Raw genomic sequence first — 20399 nt, 5'->3', positions numbered from 1 at the left:
ATTACAGCCCGACCACACCAGCAGCAAGAAAAAAGTTTGAGGTTGTGAAGGTCCTGCGCGATCAAGCAAGTGGAAAGACTATTACTGGTAAGTAATAATTTTTCTTCTAGGGCTTGTGAATCTGCTTAGCTTCACATGCTACACATTGATTAGCATACAATACCTGAAGCAGGGGTTGGGCGAGAAGCAGGAATAGTTAAAAATTGCTTGATCCACCTGTGAGTCTGCTCTTGCCTGTACTTTTACAAAATAATGTCTAAATGTATGAAATGAACTTAGCACAACTGGATGCATTTTGATAAAGTTGCCTTAGTTACGGGGTCCTCCTCTCGGGCTCACTGCTAATGAAACAAATAATTGTCTTGTATTCCTCATTTGTTTAGTCTTTTTAAAAGTAGAACATTACTGCCCCACGTACAGCTGGTGCATGTACCACTCGTCCCCCTGTACTTTGAGTATTAGGGAAGAAGCAAGGTAGTTTAATGGATTGAAATGACATTTTGAAAATCTATTTTGGTGAAAATCAAAGATTTGTCCTTAAAACCACTTCTGAATGGCTACAAAGTGATTGGTCACTGAACGTGCCTATAATTCACTTACTCTTCTAATAGATGTAAATGCTGTTAGAAAGGCTATTGAATATGTGAGGCATCTTAAAGCAGCTTTATGCACGGGGTCAAAAGGAGCTTCCATGAGCCTTTGTAAAACTGTTTTGATGTCGCACCACAGAGGAGGATGTGCTACTGGGTGAATAGGTTTAATCCCTTCCACGGATGCTTTAATCACTAGTACACTACCCACCAGGATATCTTTTGTTGTGGTGTATTATAGGCTGCTAATGCTGCTAGATGCACCTTAAGAGAGTTAATAACTAGCCCTGAATCCAACAATAGTAGTAGATCTATTACAATATTGGGGTGAAGCTCTTTCTTCTTACATGAAATTAGTTTCCACTTGTTGAAATAATAGTGTGCGTTTTCTAGCTCCCCCCGTAGACATTCCATATATCTTTTTGTGAGTAACATATGCACGACCTATAGAATTTCAGGAACCAAGATGCCAAGTTCAATATTTAAAGACATGGATGTGTCAATTGGCCAAGTTGTTTTGTGTCATTAAGTTGTGTTTAACCCGAATTTTGATGGGTGGTTGAGTTGCCATCCTCAACATATGCAGCTACCATTTTTGCCGATCACACGCTGGGTTGATGAGTATTAAGAGAGTTGTTTGTGTAGTAGTTTGTGGACTTTGTGTATAAGTGGAGTCAGGGGGAAAGTGAAAGCAATGTCCCCGACCAATTAGCCCATAGTGTTTCGTAGTGGCCTGTTCTCTGGCTACAGGGATGCAACGTTGAGGCGTTTTGCATTCTGGGGTGTTGCGAAAAGAACCACTGTGGTATGCCTCTATTTTTGGAAAATCTGAATGTCTGTTGAATCCCACTCATGATTTTGTGAAGAACACTGCTATGATAGTCTGCTAGACATGTGTGCGTTCTGGGAACATGCTGTGGTTGGATGTAAATCCCTCGCCTGACACACTATTAACATATATCCTAAGCTATAAGGAAGGGATAGTACTAAGGAGTGCTTTTGACCCAGCTTATTTATGTAGGACATTGCAGTGGTGATGTCCAACACAAAGTTGTCTATTCTTGTCTGACAAGAGAACAGTGCATCTTGATGACTAGAAGCTCTAACATTTATGTGCTTATCCGTTTCTTTCTCCGTACCGAGATATTTGCTCTGCAACAGATACATTTTAATTTTGTGTAAATTCTATGCTTTTCTCTTCCCACAATCCTCACCAAAAGCGAAAATCTTAGACAAATTAAGCAAAAATCAAAGAAAGTGAGATTATTAAGTGCCTGTCTACAGCACCTGTGCAGAGTACGGGTACTTTTTGCTAGTCTTCTATGAAGTCAATGTCTTCATCTGTCTCAGTATGTATCCCAAAGCACTGAGCCTATCTTGCAACCAAATCGGTGTAAACGGCAGAGGAGACCTAATCGTCAGGATCACAGTGCAGTGAGCAAGGGCTCCACATCTGGATTTAGCCCTTGGCTGTAAACCCTCATGACTGGGAACCCACCCATTAAACAGGTTATTTGGCAGTGCCAGTTTTCGGTAGAGGGGCTCCAGTTCTTTTCCATAAATGAAACTAATAACACTATAAAAATCCACCCACCGTGAATACTTTTCCAGGCGTGTGAACCTGCTTGAATTCACATGCTATGCATAGTCCGCTATCTAGTGGTTGGCTTGGAGTATTCCATAATCTTTTCAATTTTCAAAAATCCCGGTTGTCGACAGGAGCATTCCTGTCACACTATCTCTATCCTATGTGTACAGGGACCAACAATCCTTCATGTGTCAAAGTCCCCAGATTTTTATATTTTTATTTCAATAATCGTTTGGCAGCAACTTCGGGACAGAACTTCTCAATACCTATTGACTCGAGCCAATGCCAAGTCTTCGAACGACGACAAAGAGCATTCGCCTCAGCGTTGAGGCATACAGTAGACCAGGGGGGGGATATATATTACATTGTTAGGGCTCGTAGGGAATGCCTATCACCTTCCCCTTCCATATGTTAATGCCATGTCTAAACCTCAATACTGTATGGAAGTGAGGGGCCCCCAGACCCCGTCGCACCGTACACTCCTCAGTACAAGGCTTGGACCACATGCCTCCGGTAGTGGGATTGCCCCTTGCCCTTCAGTAAAGTTAACCACGGTTGACTGCTACATAGATGGGACTACTGAGCAGGACACGGGGCATCCATCTTTTGTGCCCCCTTTCGACTCCATCTTGGGTAAACAGGCCTCACTGCGATAGTACACCAATGCTCAGCTCCCCTTCCACCGCAGCAGCCAAGGACAGAGAGACACACACACGCGCACACGCGCACACGCAGCTGGCTGGTCCCCACCCTTGCACTCCCCCTGCGAAGGAAAGCTCTGCGCTTCCATTCTCACGCTGAAGCCGGAGAAAGTTGCAACAACCAATATGATACAGTTTTCTTCCTCCGAGATCACTGCTAGCATGAGAACCAGGATGAGCTAAGCACTTTCTGCTCGTTCGTCCCCATAAACGTGCAAGCCACCCACCCCCATTTAGAGCAATTTATTGCCATCCTGACCCTGCACTCCCTGTAAGGTATTTCTTTCAAGTGCCAGACCCTCTCCTGTGCTGCAAAACCCACCCAACACACCCACTACTAACCTTAAGCATCTTACCACAATATATGTTTTTACTTATACTAAGAGGCTAAAGCTTAGGAGATATGTGAAACACAGCTCGACTCTTTTTACATGCACAATAAAGGTCAAGGCCTCCAATTAAAGCCACGAATGACCCAATTGTACTGACAATAAAAACTATGTGTAATTTGTGTAAGAAATATGAAAAGTAACATAAAATGTTTAGATAATTTGTTATTTAGTGTTTTACGAATGCATCTTATTAGCTTAGGTAGTGACCACAGTGACCGGACCCTGACCTGCGTGGAGCACAAGATATTTGACGTCCATCATCTCGTCAGCCACTCCGCCAATCAGGAGGAAGAGATGCCACCCACACCTACAGCACCACACCGCCTGTCCAATCGGGTCCGTTTAGTATTTTTTGTTAGAGTTACTTTAATTGATATATATATATATACACAAGTATGATGTAAATGTTAGGTAGGGGTTTTTTAGGTTATTTCCTAGCTGGAGAAATAAACCATACTTTGAACTCTTGCAGCCGGGTCTCGGTGCCTTCTTCCCCGAAAGGGGTTGGGTTGGTTATTTTATTTTCTCTTACACGTAGTAAGCCGGGGAAAGGGGTTACCAGACATTTGGTCGAAAAAATTTGGTCGACTGGACAAATGGTCGAAAGCCAAATGGCCGAATGTTTTTTTTTATTTTCACCCCTTTTTTTTCGGGGGTCCCCCCCCCCCGTCTCTTTTTTCCCTAAACGAAAACCAAAAAAATACATATATAAATAAATAAAAAATTCAACCATTTGGTTTTCGACCAAACTACGTCGACCATTTGTCTTTCGACCAATTTACAGTCGACCATTTGTCTTTCGACCAATTTACAGTCGACCACTTGTCTGGGCAGCGGGGAAAGGCACCTACAATACCATAATGGAGGATACAGCTTAATGTTTGTTCACAGTGCAATTCTAAATTCCCCTGGTAGGATACACTCAGTGAGTAATATTTGCCTACTTTGAGACCACGCTGAGGACCACTGCTGGGCTTGGCAAAAATTCAAACCCAAGATAGAATGCAGGCAGAAAAGCTGGGCAGCATTCCCCATGCTTTCGGAGTCAGTGCAGGGCGAGTCTGATTCTAAATGTTTGGAATTCTAGGTCTGGGTTACAAACACAGGGGCAGTGTTGACCTCAACAGTCAAACAGAGGCTCTGGTAGGATCAGCCTTGCAGCTCAGATGGATTGTCAAAATTAGTTATGGAGAAGTCCCTAAAGCAACCGAGAGACTGCAAAACATAAGCACAACTGAGGTTGAGAAAATAGCCTAGAGAGGTTGGATTCGACACAAAAATGCAGCAACATTTCTTCCTCACAGGAGTAGAGAGCCATAGGCCTCAACATGGAAAACAAAAGAAACATACCACATAAAAACACAGAAAAGGGAACCCCCAAGCAAATCTTGACCATCTAACACCACAAGAGAAACACGCTGAACAGGTTTACTCTGGGGGGACTACAAGAGTTTCCATAATAATGAAGCAAACACTTTAATAGACCTCTCTGCAAATGATTGGGAGGATGAGGAAGGGGTAGTGTCGGCATTGATATTTTCAAGGACGAAAAACAGGAATTGCAGATGTCGATTTCGATGCAGTCTGAGGATACACATCGGCGAAGGTCAAGAAAAGAGTAGGAAGAGGCAGGCAACACCTCCCCAGGAAAGAAGATAAACTTCAAGGGCAGGTTCGTTATCAAGTGGACGTGTATCTGTCCATGATTATCAAGATGACACAGACGATAGACTTTACAAACTCGCACATACCACAATCACTATGTAGATCCTGACTAATGTTATGTCGCATCAAGATGAAGAAGATCCACTATCACCCCTCCCCCCCCACTGAAAGTTCCTTTCTTTACAATGATTTGATTGCAAGATCGGCTCAGTGCTTTGGGATACTTACGGAGGACACAAATGAAGACATTGGGCCTCATTACGACCCTGGCGGTACAGGGTTAACGGCGCCGTAAAAGGTGCAGACGCCGTTAACCCTGTACCACCTCATTACTAGGTCCCCTCACGGGACCCGGTAAGTAACGCCTGGTCAAACCAGGCGTGCTTACCGGGTCCCGCGAGTGGAAGAGGGAGCAAACAACGGGCCAACTCGCAATGGCCCGTTGTTTGCTCCCTCTCCCATTTCCATTGAGCCCTATGGGGGCTGAAATGGGAATGGTGAAGGACCGGGTCCGGGTCCTTGGAGGGAGGAATTACCGGGCCTTCCAAACTCGGAATGGCCCGGTAATTCCTCATTCTGTGGACCCGGCCGCGATTTCGGCAGCAGCCATGCCGCCAATAGCAGCATGGCTACCGCCGAGGTCGTAATGAGGGCCACTGACTTTATAGAAAACTATCAAAAAGTACCCATACTCGGCACATGTGCTGTAGACAGGTCCTTAATAATCTCACTCTTTGATTTTTGATTCATTTGTCTAATAGATTTTCACTTTTTGTGAGGCATCTGGGAAAGAGAAAACTAGAGAAATTACACAAAATTAAAGTGCATCTGTTGAGGTGCAAATAGCTCGGAAACTATGCATCCTAGTGCCTTGAGAGATGTTTTTAAAGGTCCCATATAGATCTTGTGTTTTGTTCCTCCTTTTGAGTTGCTTAAAATGAGCTTTCAGAGAGATACTGCTTCACCTCAGTGAGGAAGCCCAACAAGGCCAAATCATGTGCCTGGGGTTGCTGATGGTATTGTTCAGAGGAGAATTGTCTAGCATTTTGGTGCTCGACTGCCCTTGTGGGTGGGACCCGATTGATCGCAAATGGATATTTCATCTCTGTGTAGGCTCAGTGAGCTAAAACGTAGCTGTAAACCCTCCTGAGGGAATGAAATTCTATAGAACAGGTTATTTGAACCATGTTCGTCCTCAGTAAAGGGCCACCCAGACACTTGTTGAATGTGTTATTAGTTTGACTGTTTTATTAGTCGGTTTAAAGTCTAGTATATTTATTCGAGCCTCAATCGAACATTTCGTTAATTTTGATACTACAGTACTATTGTGGTGGATACTTCCTTCCTCTCACCCCTCCTCCTGAAGGATATAGCCTTCCCTCAGCCAGCACTACCATAAGAGGCAAATGAGATATACCGGGGTTCGAAATTGTGTGGAGCAGATAGCTATTTAGCTCCTGCTTGTAGCCTAGAAGAGCCTGGTTAGCTTGACACCAACATCTACCAAGAGCTAGTATTGGTTCTACAGGCCAACTGATGCAAAATAAACACACATGTAAATTTAACTCTGTGCTTGGTCCTAATGTCTATTCATAGATTGCTCCAATCTATACAACACTTAAAGTATATGGGTCATAAATATTGAACAAAATTATATGTTTGCATCTTATGTGAATTTCTACATGCAGAAAGCCATGTACTAGCACCTCGTTCTCCAGTGCTAGCTCCTGGTCACTAGTTAATGCTAGATACCCAGGAGCTGGTTTCAGCTCCTGCTTATACAATCTTAATTTCGATCACTGTATACCATTAATTTTGTGCCTATTTTAGCATAATGACAGATCAATGCTGGTTTTGTAATATGGTGGGGCTAAGAGTTTATAAAAAAGCACTCAACCCTATACTCCTATACAGCAGTAGCCATTTCATCATCAAAGCAACACCTTTCTTTTCCGTTTGAAGCTTTTTGGGTTGAACATCAGCTTGAAGCTTTTTGAGTTGAACATCTGACAAACTGGACATTTGGACTAGTCATAATACAGCAGTAGACCCCATTGCAAATCCAATGTTTGTCCAATTATGGCAATGTTTAGCTTCATTCTGGAAACTATTTAAATGATGGCCTCTACTCGAGGGAACATTGCAGTAGGCATCAGATGAATTAATGAAAATATTTCCATGTCGAGAACTATTTTCAAATCTGAAAAATTAACTTCTAATATAACCAACTGACTTCTACATGAGACTTAAGAAAAGCATGGGAATCAAAAACAATTATGTTGCAAAAATGAAAATAATTGTAAGAGCAAAAAGTCAAAATTGGGAATGTGTGCGAAGTCAATCCCTGCCAACATTTTCTTGAATATAAAAAAAACTTACAGAATCAAAGGGGTTCTCAGTTCCTGTCACAGCGGGTACGGCATCGCTGAGGGGCTTGCAGCTTGAAGTGGTCCCTGTTTTGTTATGTGGTATCTGGAAAAAAAACAGCATTTTGTAAGGTATTCAATTCAGAAAAGGTTTTGTTCATGGTATGTAAAGCGGTCCAACTTGCAATATTTACAACTAAATCTTCAAACCCTCTACAGCTCAGAACATTTTGGCACAACCATCCCAGCATGAAGACTGGCACATACTGCCTGAAAAGATTTTCTGACAATATGTACTTCACCCTACGTACAAAAGCATGTAGCACTAAAGGGGCTAAATGTACCTGGCCTTTTAACCCCTAGAAACAACTCGATGGTGGCTGGTGCCATAATCAGCTTTGGGCTAGTCTACACCAATGCCGATCTAGATAGGCAGACCCTCAGCATACCAAGAACCTGGCTGAAAGTGTCATCTTCAGGCTAACAAAAATGTCTCACTTTAGTGACTAGATTACGCCTAGTCCTAGTTCCCTATCCTCCCTCCTTGTGCGCATCCCCCAGTATGGGATGGTACTGAAGCCTTTGGCAGCAGAAAATGAGCTACCCCTTTAAATTTAGCATAGCACGCAGGGGAGCGGCTCCGGCCGTGGGAACGCCCCAGAGACACCCATCGCCTCACCTCAGTCCCCTTTTTACATATCGGACGCTTTAATACCAGAGTATACTGATCGTAAGGGGGGAAAGTGGGTGGGACATATGGAGGAAAGGGGACTAAGAACTATGAGGGCTCTAGTCACTACAGTGGGTAACTAATTACTCCTACGTCCCATTCCCTTTAAAGAAAATTGGGTGGTCCTGCGACAACCTGCCTCATGCTTAAGAAACAAAATGTTTCTCCAGAACGGCCTGATCCTACTCTGCATCCCGTCTGGAGCTGATATCCAGGGAATAGAGCTTACAAAACAAAGACTGAGTGGCCCATGAAGCCGCCTTGCTAATGACTTCCCAGGAAGCATGTCGCTGAAAGGAGAGCGAAATAGCCTTGGCACTGACCGCATGGACATGAATCCCCACAGGAACTGTCTTGCCCATGGCCACTTCAGCCTCCGAAATGGCCTAGACCATCCAACAAGCAATGGAAGCTTTGGAAGTTTGGGTGCAGGGCGGCGAGCCCCCGAAGGTGACTAACACCACCAAGGACTTCCAAAAAGATCGGTAGAGAGAGAACGTGAGCACTCTGTTCAAATCTAAGGAATGCAACACCCTTTTGGCCTCCGACAGTGGGTTGGGGAAAAAAAAACGGCAGGCAGATTTCCTGTTTCGAATGGAAAAGAGACAACCTTGGTCAAGAGGTTTGGATGAATGCCAAGATGACCTTGCTACTGTGGAAGGTGGTGAAAGGGGAGGGGGGGGGGGGGGGGGGTCGCACAGCGACAGAGCCTGCAGCTTGCCGACTTTGCACTCAGAAGTTAGCGCTACCAACAGCATTACCTTGACAGTCAGCCTGATGTCCACTGAGGCCTTCAGCTCAACATGTTTCCGCTGTAAAGCCACAAGTAGCACGTTGAGGCCCCAGACTGAGCGCGGCCTATTTACCGGAGGGAAACGCCTGGACAACCCTGAGGTGAGCCTTAACCACTGGGTTGACAGCAGAAAAAAAAGCGCTCTGGGGAATTCCTGTAGGCCCCCATTGGCCACCAAATAGGTGCGGTAGGTAGTGACCTGGATGCCGGAACAAGCCAGATGTGCAGAAAAGGCCAGCACGTCGTTCAGGGAGCAGGTGACGGGGAACAGCCCCTTGTCGTGGGCCAAGTGGTAGAACCTGGTCCATTTACTCTTGTACTGAGAATGCGTGGAGGGCCTCCTACCCTCCTGGATGATTTCCCAGTTGTCGTCTGAAAACTGGGAGTGGTGCAGTCTCAGCTGATCAGGAGCCAAGACTAGAGGGCCAGCCGAGCTGGGTCCGGATGCTCCACTGCCTCGCCCTGCTGCACCAGGAAGCCCCTTGCTGGGGATCGGGAGATGGACATGCCCCTGGGAGCACAACTGCAGCAGGTCAGAGAACCAAGGCCTCAACAGCCAGTGGGGGACAATCAGGATGAGGCTGCAGCCCAGAGACGCTCAGAATTTGCAGAGGGTCCCCTAGAGCAATGGAGTAGGAAATGCATAACACCTGTGGCTGTGCCTGCAGAGTTGGATCGCATCTCACGTCCCGCCATGAAGCGAAGAGGAGGCACTTGTGATTCAGAGGATATACAAATAGGTCCAGATCTAGAAACCCCAGTTTCAGGAATAGGGGCAACAAACAGTTGACGTTTAACTCCCATTCGTAGGTGTTGAACTCCAGGCTGCTGAGCTGGGCCGCTTCCACATTGTTGTCCCCTCCCCTGGGAGTTTGACCGCGGACATCCATATCCCCTCTGACGGAGCCCACTCCCAGAAACACATCTCCATGCACAGGTGGGGCGAGAGGGTGGCCCCCTGCTTGTTCAAGTAGAACATTGTTGTGGAATTGTCGGTCCTGACCAGAACCACCTCCCCCCCACGATGATGGTAGAGCCAAGCTCACCGCCCTGAGTTCCAGTAGACGGAAATGCAGGAAGGCCTCCGTCCTGGACCATGCGCCATGAATCAAAGCGTCATCCAGGGTAGCCAGCCCCCAGCATGAGAGGGAGGAACCAGTCATCACTACGAGAGTGGGCTCTGACTGGGTGAATGGGGCTCCCACGGTCACATTCCAGCCCAAAAATCCACCAGTGAAGATCCAGAAGGGAGGGGGCAGGGGGGGGGGGGGAGACAGAGAGACAGACTGTCCGGCTGGGCCCCGGTTTCCTGGTCCCAGCTGACCGCCAGGTGGAGCTGGAGTAGTTTCATCTTGAGTCGGGTGTCCCACACTGACCACACACAGCGTCATCAGTCCCAGAAGCTGCTGGAACCAACATGCCAAGGTGGTCGAGTTGGCCAGAAAGTGCCCCATCTCCTTGCAAAGGGACTGGAGCCTTTGCGGCCTCTGTGAGGCTGTGTCCCAGCGCACTTCAAGGAACATAAGGTCCTGGGTGGGGGTCAGCTGCGACTTCTGCTGGTTGAGGGAGAACCCTAGCAGGTGAAGAACATCTGCTAGTCGCTGGCAGGAGTGCACCGCCCCCTCGGGTGAGCTGGCCCTCACCAGCCAGTCATCCAGAAAGGGGTATAGGTGGTGGCCCTCCAGGCAAAGGAGGCCAGCCACTGCATTCATGAGCTTCGTGAACATGCCAGGGGTCAAACTGAGGCCGAATGGCAACACACTGTACTGGAAATGGTGCAACATGATTGTGTACCGCAAGAGGTTCCGGTGGGGATGGTAGATGGGGACACGAAGGTACGCATCTTTGAGGTCTAGGGAACACATCCAGTCCCCTGTGCACAGTGAATCTGCTATGTGTGCTGAGGTGATCATCTTCAAGTGTTCGAGAGGTAAAGATAGGTTGAGGAATGACAGGCCCAGGACTTCCCTCAGACCAAGCTGGTTGTTCTTGGTTATCTCAAAAATCATGGAGTAGAAGTCCGAGCCCCTGTCTGACTTGAGGAACCAGCTCCACCGCCTGTATGTCCAAAAGAAGAAGGATCTCCTGCAACAGTGCCAAGGACCCTATTTAAAGCTGAGAAGAAGGAAGAGGAAGACTGAAGCCTGTGGAGATTACTGAAAGAATCCAAGGGCTCCAAAAACAACAAAGCCAGCTGTCTGCAAAGAGCCAGTCGGCTCCTTACAGGCGAGCTGTGTTCCCTAAATGTTACATCGGATTTTTGGCTTCCAACGCAGGAGCGGAGGAGCGGGATCGAAAAAAGCCACACAGTCCTCTACTGTTTCCCCCCTGTGGCCACTGGGTGACCTGTCTGGCCGCAGCGTACCGCAGTCCCTGAACCCCTTGAAGGCGCTGAAGGAGTGGGGTTTGAAGTTGGACCTGCCATGGGTCTGAGGGAAGGACTTTTTCCCTGGTTTGGTCAGTATGGGCAAGGACTTTGCCGTCTGCATGGAGGTCTTTAAAGTCAGCTCATCATCAATCTGTCGCTTCGAAAGGAAGGTCTAGAATCCGCTCCTGCACATCAGTGGAGACATCTGTGGCATGCATCCATGCAGTCCGCCTGATCTTGACTCCCAGGCAGAGGCTTTTTCTGGCAGTCTATGTGGGAGACCGAGGACTCCATAAAATCCTGCGCAACCACTCAGGCCTCTACCAGCCTTGCTTGGAAGGAGGCCTGGCTCTCAAAGGGAAGGTCCGGCAGTAACTTCCCGACGCCTCACCACAGCTTCTGGTTTGCTGCAGCTTGCAGAATGTTAGCGTTAGCTTGTCAGGGGTGAAGCCCAGCATTGAGGTAACACCGCCTGCCGAAAGACTCGAGGGTCTTGTCTTCCTTGGACAAACAGCTGGAGGATGAAGAGGAGGGCTTTGAATACAAAGATGCCGCCACCACGACCAAAGTGTTGTCGAGAGTGGTGACACCGGGAAGACAGGTTCCCCATTCAATAGATGAAACCACCTGTCAAGTTTTTCTATTTATTTGGGCTTTGGCCCGAGGATTCTCCTAGGCCTTCTTAGCCAAAGAAAAAATGTCTTTCTGAAGGAGGATGCCCAAGCGGCCCGCAGAGCCAGGACCTCTGCCAGTACCCCTGGCTCCTGAGGGGCCTGCTTCGGATGGAGGAGCCCCAATAAACCAGCAAGGCCTTGAAGGCGGTCATGAAAGGCTTTCACCGAAGCAAGTCTCTTCCTCCTGAATTTCGTCATTCCCCCACCCCCATTTTTGCCAGAGGGGGGGATTGGATCCTGCATGTGAGGAGTCGGAGGCCCTTCCCCCCCCCCCCCCAGTTAGCACTGAAAAGCTACTGAGGAGGGGTTGGCACTGGAGATAGAAGACTCAGAGGCCCCAGCGGGCCCTTGGACGGAGAGGGAACAGGCTGTGATACCTGAACCCCCGCAGGGACCAAAGGACAGCCCAGGGTAGGGGGGCATTGGAGGCATGACCTGCGGGACGACTTCCTTGATGAGGCCCCTGAGGGGAGCGCATGAGGAGGCGAAAGCGCTCAAAAAAGCAATCCTCAAAGGCCACAGGGTCATGAGAGGGTGCCCGCCTCTCTGCCATACAGGGCCTTCTGTCCTGGTTGAAGCCCTAAGGGGCCTGGGAGGGTTAGCCAAACGGTTTGGAGGCATAGATGCACCTCTGCAGGGACCGCAAGCCTGGGAGCCTGAATCTGCTCCCCAAAGGAAGAGGCCTAGATCCGCTACACCCTCGATGGGAGGGTGCGAAGCCCCCAAAGCCCATACCGGGTCAGTCGAGGACTTTTGTACCCCCAAACAGACGCAGAAGCACCAACCTCTGGGATGGCTCTGTTAGGCTCTCGGCCAGCAGGCCGGTAGTCAGATCATCCCCTTGTGACAACCTCTGAGATGGCTCCGGTAAGCTCTGAGCTATCAGCTGGGGAGCTGGTAGCCGTACGGGATTGCGCCTCAGGCTGCTGCCTGGAGCCAAAGCGCGAAGGACCCTTGCACCGCAGTGGATCTCCCAAAGTAGCACCTGGGCCCCTCGGCCTGGGAGCCAGTAGCCTTAACGGCCTCAGATTGCCACCAGTACCAGAGTGCAAGGCACCTTTCCCAGTTGGAGGTCCCAGGAAGGAATCTCCATGCTGGAGGGCCTTGGTGAACAAAGAACCTATCTTCCCCTGACATGAGGTCCTGGCAACAAAGTCCTTTAGACAAGCGGGTGGTGAAGAATGGAAGATCTGTCCAGCGGGAAAGGAGATTCTACAAGGATCAGTGACACAGAGAGCTGCAAGCTCTGCACACATCCCAGCAGTGGTCAGGTACCAGGCACTTAAGGCAAAGTGCATGGGTGTCCGAGGCCAGGAACGACCAATCCCAGGTTGTGAATCTCGTAAAGCCTCCTGCAGCCTATATGTGCCAGGGGAGCGGAAGCACCAAAGGGAGGTAGGCATTAGAAGAAAAAAGTGGGGAGCACGCAGAATGATAAAAAAAAAAAAAAAAGAAGGTTATTGCGCCCAGCTGCCAGGTCCGACACTGTCCATGCAGAAAAAGGGACTGCAGTGAGGCGCAGGAGGGCAGGGCCTCAGGGGTATTCCCACACCCAGGTTACTGCACTGAGCGCTATGCTTCATTTAAAGTGTTAGCTCATTTTTACCTACCATGGGTTCCGGTACCATCGCCATGTTGGGTGAGGCCCCCAAGGATGGAGGAAAAGGTACAGGAAGTACGAGTAAGAATCTCTCATTAGGATAAACTTCAGGGATTAAAGAAATGTTCTTTTTAAGACCGTCTTATTTGCAGAATAATTTAGCTGGAAAAAATAAGGTCCTAATTTAGAGTTTGGGCACAAGACTCTAGGTCACTTGCAAAACTCACCAAGGTCTGCCACCATTTGCCATGCGTTACACTGACCACCATTCTGTCTATTACATTTGTAGAAGCAACATTCATTTCAAGTACAATTCTGATTTTAGGATGCGGGGTAAGAAGTGGGAGGATGGGTGTTGGAGATTTACCACCAGAAAAACACAATTTGCAATGCAATTGCCAAACCAGGAAAAACATATGAATACAAGAAAAAGGGAATTCCCTTAGTCTTCCTCCCACAACCCACCTAACCTTCCTGTTGAAAGGCACAGTTCAAAGACTGCTAATGTGGTCAATCTAAGTGACACAGGCATCAAAACGGATTAAACTGTAAACTTAACTAAGCTATTCGCATGAGGCAGTTATATAAACCTAAAAGGTTAACAGAATCGACACCTCTACAGAACTTACAACTTAGTGTACCGGTCAATGCATTCCATCATCATGGATATGTGAGGCTCTCCTCAGGACACAACTGGCTCTATCCTCTCAATGTACAACACCTAGAAACTGACGACCATGCAGAGCTCAGGGTAATGCATTGAGTGCCTAACTTGGAAGGATGTCTCAAAGTGGCAATTTTCTTATTTTTTACCCATACCCAACGCGTTTGCATGAGAACATGAAATCAGCAATGCTAGCCACAGGGACGGATTTTCCCAGAACCAGCAAAAAAGCTCTCCCCCAGATCTCAGATGTGGGAAATCCATTTGCATCCTTCAATTGTATGGTGTCTTTGAAAGGCTTTAAACATTGCTGAGGCCTGGATGGGATCCTGCGCGGTTAGTGCCAATGTCGAAACAAACAGTGTCATAAAAAGATCCAAACCTAGGGGAGCGACTGCAGAAATCCAGCCTTTAACTTTTCTTTCACATAATCCACCCACAAAACCATCTGCTAGCCTCCTCGCTTTGAGAAGTGGCTTCTTTCAATGCTCTCCTCAAAGCACTGCCTATCTATTTGCTATGAAGGTGGTCATTAAAAGAAAAGTCCACTTGCTTCATTATATGCTGGCCTTTCTTCATCTAGCTCATTCATAACAGCTATTCCTTTCTCTCTTTTTTTGTAGTAAAATTTTTATTGAAATATGTATAATTCAGTACAAACAAAAAGACCAGACAAAGAAATAATTATAAAAAACATGCTGCTATGCCAGGTCCAGGAACATGCCCCTGATCTACTCATACAGAACACTTTTTGCCTGTGCAGGATGACTCTCAAACAAGTACATCTTCTGCAGGTCTTCAAAACACGCCTTCGACGTAGGAAATATTGTACCCTTCCAATCTCACAACACAATCTTCTTCGCATAGAGGCGCCCTAAAAAAAAACAGCACTTTTGGGGATAAATCAAATCTTCCAAAAGTTCATCCTCCCCCAGGACACTGGTCAAAAAAATCAAAGGCCAAGTCTGTTCTCAAAACCTTGTTCATTGTCTTTGTGACTCCAGAACACAAACACTACAACATTCCCACATCATGTGTTCAAATGAGCCCGACCCATGTCCACACCCCCAACAGGCATCAGAGTCAATCATACCTCTTGCACTCAATCTGGTTGGAGTCCAATACACATTTAAAATCGTTATTTGCCGCACTCTCTCACCCAGGTTCAATGCATTCAGGGACACATTTCTGCATAGGATGTCCCACCTGCCCTCCAACATGTCTGTCAATTGCATCTGACTTTGTCCTCAAACATTCATTTGACTTTTTCCTGCTCATCAAAAGCTTGTACATGGCTGAAGCAAAATGTAATTCCATTAATATTCAATCTCTATTTAAGAGCGTCTCATTTGTTCACTGCGACTTCCCCAACCGCTGCACGCAATCTTCTATATTCCCCATTGGAGCAGTCTTGAAGATGCAACATTTTCGAAAACCCGCCAAAGCGGATCCAATTATTGTTCTCAAGTAGGTCTACAAACCACTGCACACCGCTCAAAAACCAGTGCGGCCAAAAAACAGTCCTCCAGTCGATCAGCACCTTCTTATTCATCCAGATCAAAGTTCTTGGGGACATTATTGCTGCACCCTCAATATGTCTTCCCTCAAGTGTGTGCCCGGCCCATCTTAGAAAATCTGTTGCAGGCAAATAAACACTGCCCCGCTTTCAATCATCAAACAGGCTTTTGGGACCAGCGGCATGCTCATACTAGATTCTGCCCGTGCCCAAACACTAGGCGATTCCTACAGAAATGGTAACCAATGAATCGCTGAAAAAGCTAAATGGTACTGTACGAAGTCTGCGTGGCTGTTTCCGATCCCATAAGAAGCTCTGCAACTGTCTTTCAATCTTCAAAAAACTTTACTTCTTCACAAGAGGCAGCATACTCAGAAAATAATTGATGCGAGGCGCCAGAGTCATCTCGATAGCGTAGACTTTCCCCCAAAGAGACCAGTTCAACTCCAACCACCTTGCCAGATCCAGTTTCATGTTAAGCATCAAGTGCCTCATGTTCTCTTCCATCATAGTTTTCACCTCCTTAGTCAGCCACACTCCCAGATATTGCATCGTTTCGGTGGAACCAAAGGAAACCGAACCTACATGATTGCTCCTGCACAATGAACACACAGACAGCCTCAGATTTAGACCAATTGATTTTATAGCCTGAAAATGAAGTGAAGGCCTCTATCTGCTCCATCAAGGCTGGCAAGGAAGAATCCAGATCCACTGTCAAAGCAGCAGGTCATCTGCATAAAGCCACATATTCTGTAATGCCTCCCTGAAATTGGCACCTTTTATTCCCTCATTCGACCGGATCCTCGCTGCCAGGGGCTCCATTTCACACACAAAACGCAAAGGTGATAGTGGACATCCTTGCCTAGTGCCCCTTCATCCGTTCAAACCATGTTGACCGCCGCCGTTGGCTCAGTATACACCATCATCCATTCTCTGATCTCTTGTCCAAATTCTAAGCACTGCAGCAATGCAAAGAGGAAGTCCACTCTATTCAGTCAAACGCTTTTTCAGTATCAAGCAAAAGACCCACAGCCGATGACTGCGGAAACTGATATTGTACAGGAAAGTCAGACAAATTGGTGGACAGACTACTCCCTTTCACAAACCCTGAATGATTCTCATCTACAAGATACTGCAAACTCTCCTCAATGAAAGTGCTTATGCAAGTATCTTCTTGTCCGTGTTGATTATACTTCTAGGCCTATAGCTCAACATGGCCGTATGGGGTTTTGCCTTTTTTCAGCAGCAGTGATATGAACGCATGCTGCGTGGACAGAGGGAGATACCCATTCTTTCTTGACGATTGCATCATATCCAACAGCAGTTCACAAACCTTACTCAACATGACCTTGTAGAACTGTGCTGGGAGACCGTCTGGGTCAGGACACTTTACCCCATTCAAGTGGTCTGCCGTCCTCTTCAGTCCATCCACTGTAAGAGCAGAATCAAGGCCGATCTTCTCCGAGTCCGGCAGACCCTGCAGACCATCTACTTCTTGAGGTCCTTCAAGTCAGTCTTCACCTCGGACGCATAGAGCTTCTCATAATATACACAGAACTCTGTATTAATCTTGACTGCCTTTAAGTCACCGCCACAGATGGACCCATGAAGGCGTTGATGGTCTATCGCTCTCCTGGAACCTAGTTGGTAAGCCAGCAGTGTCACACATGTCCCCTCCTTCGTAATAGTTGACCTAAAAAAAAGGAGCCTGCCCGCCCAGTCAACAACTTGATCAACTCAAAGAAGCGCTGCTTTCACCTCATCTGGTGTTGACGCCATATAAGCACACTCCAGCTGTTCGATCTCTTCCTTCATCTCATGATCCTTAGTTCTGTTGCTTTTACTCGAGCCCTGTCAGTAGTCTGCGCATGTAGCACTTAAGCCTCCCACATGGAATCTGCGCTCACCTCAAGCGTCCCATTTGTGGTTATAAAATAAAAAGTCTGCCTCTCACCAGTTTGTCCAGAGGCTCACTATCTTCCAGTAGCACAGCCTTTATTTTACAGTAGTTCGTTTTGGACATTGAAAAGGACATTGAGATATCAGCAGAAACAGGAGCATAGTCAGATACAGGTATTGCATCAATGTCAGCACGAAGCAACCTCTGGGTACATTGACCGGACACCAGAAGCATGTCAATGCAAGAGTAGACGTCACAACGTCCTGAGCGGAAATATAACATGTGTTGGATGGGTGAGTAAGTCTCCATGCATCAGTAAACTGGAATTCCTCAAGTAAAGCATGCAAAGACCTATAGTTGAGCCCAATCCTATTGGAGCCACTGCTCCGATCCAATAGGGTGTCAACAGTCTTGTTAAATTCCTCACCCAGCAATACATTTTATTCACTGTTCTTTGACAAAATTGAGCAAGGGACATAAAGGAACAAACCCTGCTATTTGGGGCATAAATATTACAGATCCCCACCACAGTCTTGCAACTTAATTTTGACAGACAATCTGACCGCGTTGTTCTTGCTTATAGAACGACCCTTTCAGATCAAAATGCAGACATCGCCCCCCCCCTCTCGAGTTAGAAGAATAAGAGGAAGAGTACACTGAACCAACCTATCCCCTCCTCAGCATCCCATCTGTTAAGAAAATATTTTGCAGTAGGGTCACATCCACCCGCAATCCATTAAAATAATCCAGGATTCTATTGCACTTGTTGGTGTCATGAATACCATTAACGTTCCACGACACTACCCTCAAGCTACTTTTAATGGATCCTGACATTGTAAACACCTTGTGAACCTGGCCAAACACTGAACACGACAAAAACAAGGACGACACAAACAAAAAACACCAAAACACATACAAGCTTCCTGTAGCCACACCAAGCTGCAGCGTGCCTCCTTCCATTTGCCATTTCCCTTTTACTGCTTGCTCGTAATCCTTCACCTGTCCCAATGCCTTTGCCTCATCTAAAGCAACAACAAATATTGTGTTTGTGTTCCACAAATGATCACTCATCGGCCTGTTGAGCCCAATAGGATTATTTGGATGTTTGTTATTTTCGTGGTTACTGCAAAGTTTTAATTTACCTCTTTCCTTTCAAACAGACTTCCCAAATGCAGATGGGTCCTTTTATCTCATCCACCACACACTCTGGCATCCCCTCAGGGATCTATTCTATCGCTACCGCTCTTCAACATCTCCCTGGCCTCTCTGGCCCACCTGATTTACACTTTCTCCCCTCATTTTCAGTGTTATGCAGATGACAGACAGCTCTCCCTGAAGCTGCCATCCTCTACCTCCTCCTCCTAGTCCCTCATACTCTACTGCCTGACTGCTATTCAGGCATGGTGCTTTGCCTATGATCTCTGTCTCAACAACATTAAGAAATAGATCCTTCTCATTGGGAAGCCTGCTCCTTGTTTCCCCCCCACTCTCTGGCCAGACTCCTTGGGTCCCTTCCCTTCACCCACCTGTGAGGCAAACATTTTTATTTACTATAGTGACTAGAGTACTCCTTGTCTATAGTACCCTTTCCTCCATCCTTGTTGGGCGTCCCCCAACATGAGGACGGTAACGGAAACTTTTGACAGCCAAAAAACTGAGCTTCCCAGTTAAATTCAGTATAGCGTGCTGGGGCGTGGAAATGTCCCACCGAGGCCCCACGTATGGCGGAAAGGGAACTATTGACTAGGTGTACTCTAGTCACTACGGTGAGTAACTTTAATTACTCATACGTCCCGTACCATTTCCTCCATCCTTGTGGGCGATTCCACCGAACAAGAAAACTAGGCGGAGCGGTGATAACCTGCCACATATCAAGGATGAAGTGAAAAGGGTCCTCAGAACTGCCTGCCTGAACTCAGCATCGCACCAGGAGCTTGTGTACAGGGAATAGTGCCTACAGAAGGCCGACGGAGTGGCCCAAGTAGCCGTCTTACAGATGACATCCCAAGAAGCAGGTCTCTAAAATGTGACGGGCGTGGCCTTCACTCTGACCGCATGGGCACGAATCCCCTCAGGAACAGATTTGCCCATGGCCGTGTACGCCTCCGAAATGGCCTGAATCATCCAACCGGCGATGGAAGCCTTGGAAGCCTGAGAGCCGGGGGAGGAGCCCACAAAAGTCACAAACAATGCCTCAGACTTCCTGAAGGATTTAGTCTGGGAGATAAAACTTGAGGATCCTCCCGAGGTCCAAGGAATGCAGGGTCCCGCTACGTCAGACTACGGGTTCAGGAAGAACACTGGCAGGCAGATCTCGTTACTCAAATGAAATGGGGAGACCACCTTGGGCAAGACATTTCTGTGAGTGCGCAAGATGACCTTGTCGTTGGGAAACGAGGTGAATGACTTGCACGAGGACAATGCCTGTAGTTCACTAACCCTGCACACAGAGTTGAGAACCACCAACAAAACAGTCTTTAGCGTCACCAAGCGAATGTCCACAGAAGCCATCGGCTATAAAGGCTTGCGTTGCAAAGCTGCCAGAACAAAACTTAAGTCCCAGACCGGATGCAGCCTGTGCACTGGAGGAAAAATGTTGACAATCCCTTAAGTTTATCCGTAACCACCGTGTTGACTGACAGAAACATATGCTCAGGGGAATTCTTCTAAGCCCAGATGGCCAGCAAATATGTGCAGCAAGTCCTGTACTCCAGAACGACAATGTGTGCCAGAAAAAGCCAATACGTCATCCAGAGGACAGGGTCCAGCCCCTTTTTGCATGCCCAATGGCAGAAGCTAGGCCATTTGCTCTTATACTGGGACTGAGTCGAGGGTCTCATGGACTGCTGAAT

The 20399-nt window shown here is 47.3% G+C and overlaps 1 protein-coding gene across 13 annotated transcripts in view; it reads right to left on the bottom strand.

Annotated features, from left to right (window-relative positions):
• RERE (arginine-glutamic acid dipeptide repeats) overlaps positions 1-20399 on the bottom strand; it is a 2107422-nt gene that overhangs the window by 1725457 nt on the left and 361566 nt on the right. For all 13 annotated transcript variants that reach the window (XM_069610039.1, XM_069610046.1, XM_069610044.1 and 10 more), the window contains exon 4: positions 7316-7408. In XM_069610039.1, the coding sequence (XP_069466140.1) occupies positions 7316-7408 (93 nt within the window). The remainder of the gene's footprint in view (positions 1-7315; positions 7409-20399) is intronic.

The sequence above is a fragment of the Ambystoma mexicanum genome, chromosome 8 (genome assembly GCF_040938575.1).
Source record: "Ambystoma mexicanum isolate Mex_15411 chromosome 8, UKY_AmexF1_1, whole genome shotgun sequence".
NCBI lineage: Eukaryota > Metazoa > Chordata > Amphibia > Caudata > Ambystomatidae > Ambystoma > Ambystoma mexicanum.
The sequence above is the reverse complement of the archived record's forward strand: the minus strand, read 5'-3'. Positions and strand labels throughout refer to the sequence as shown.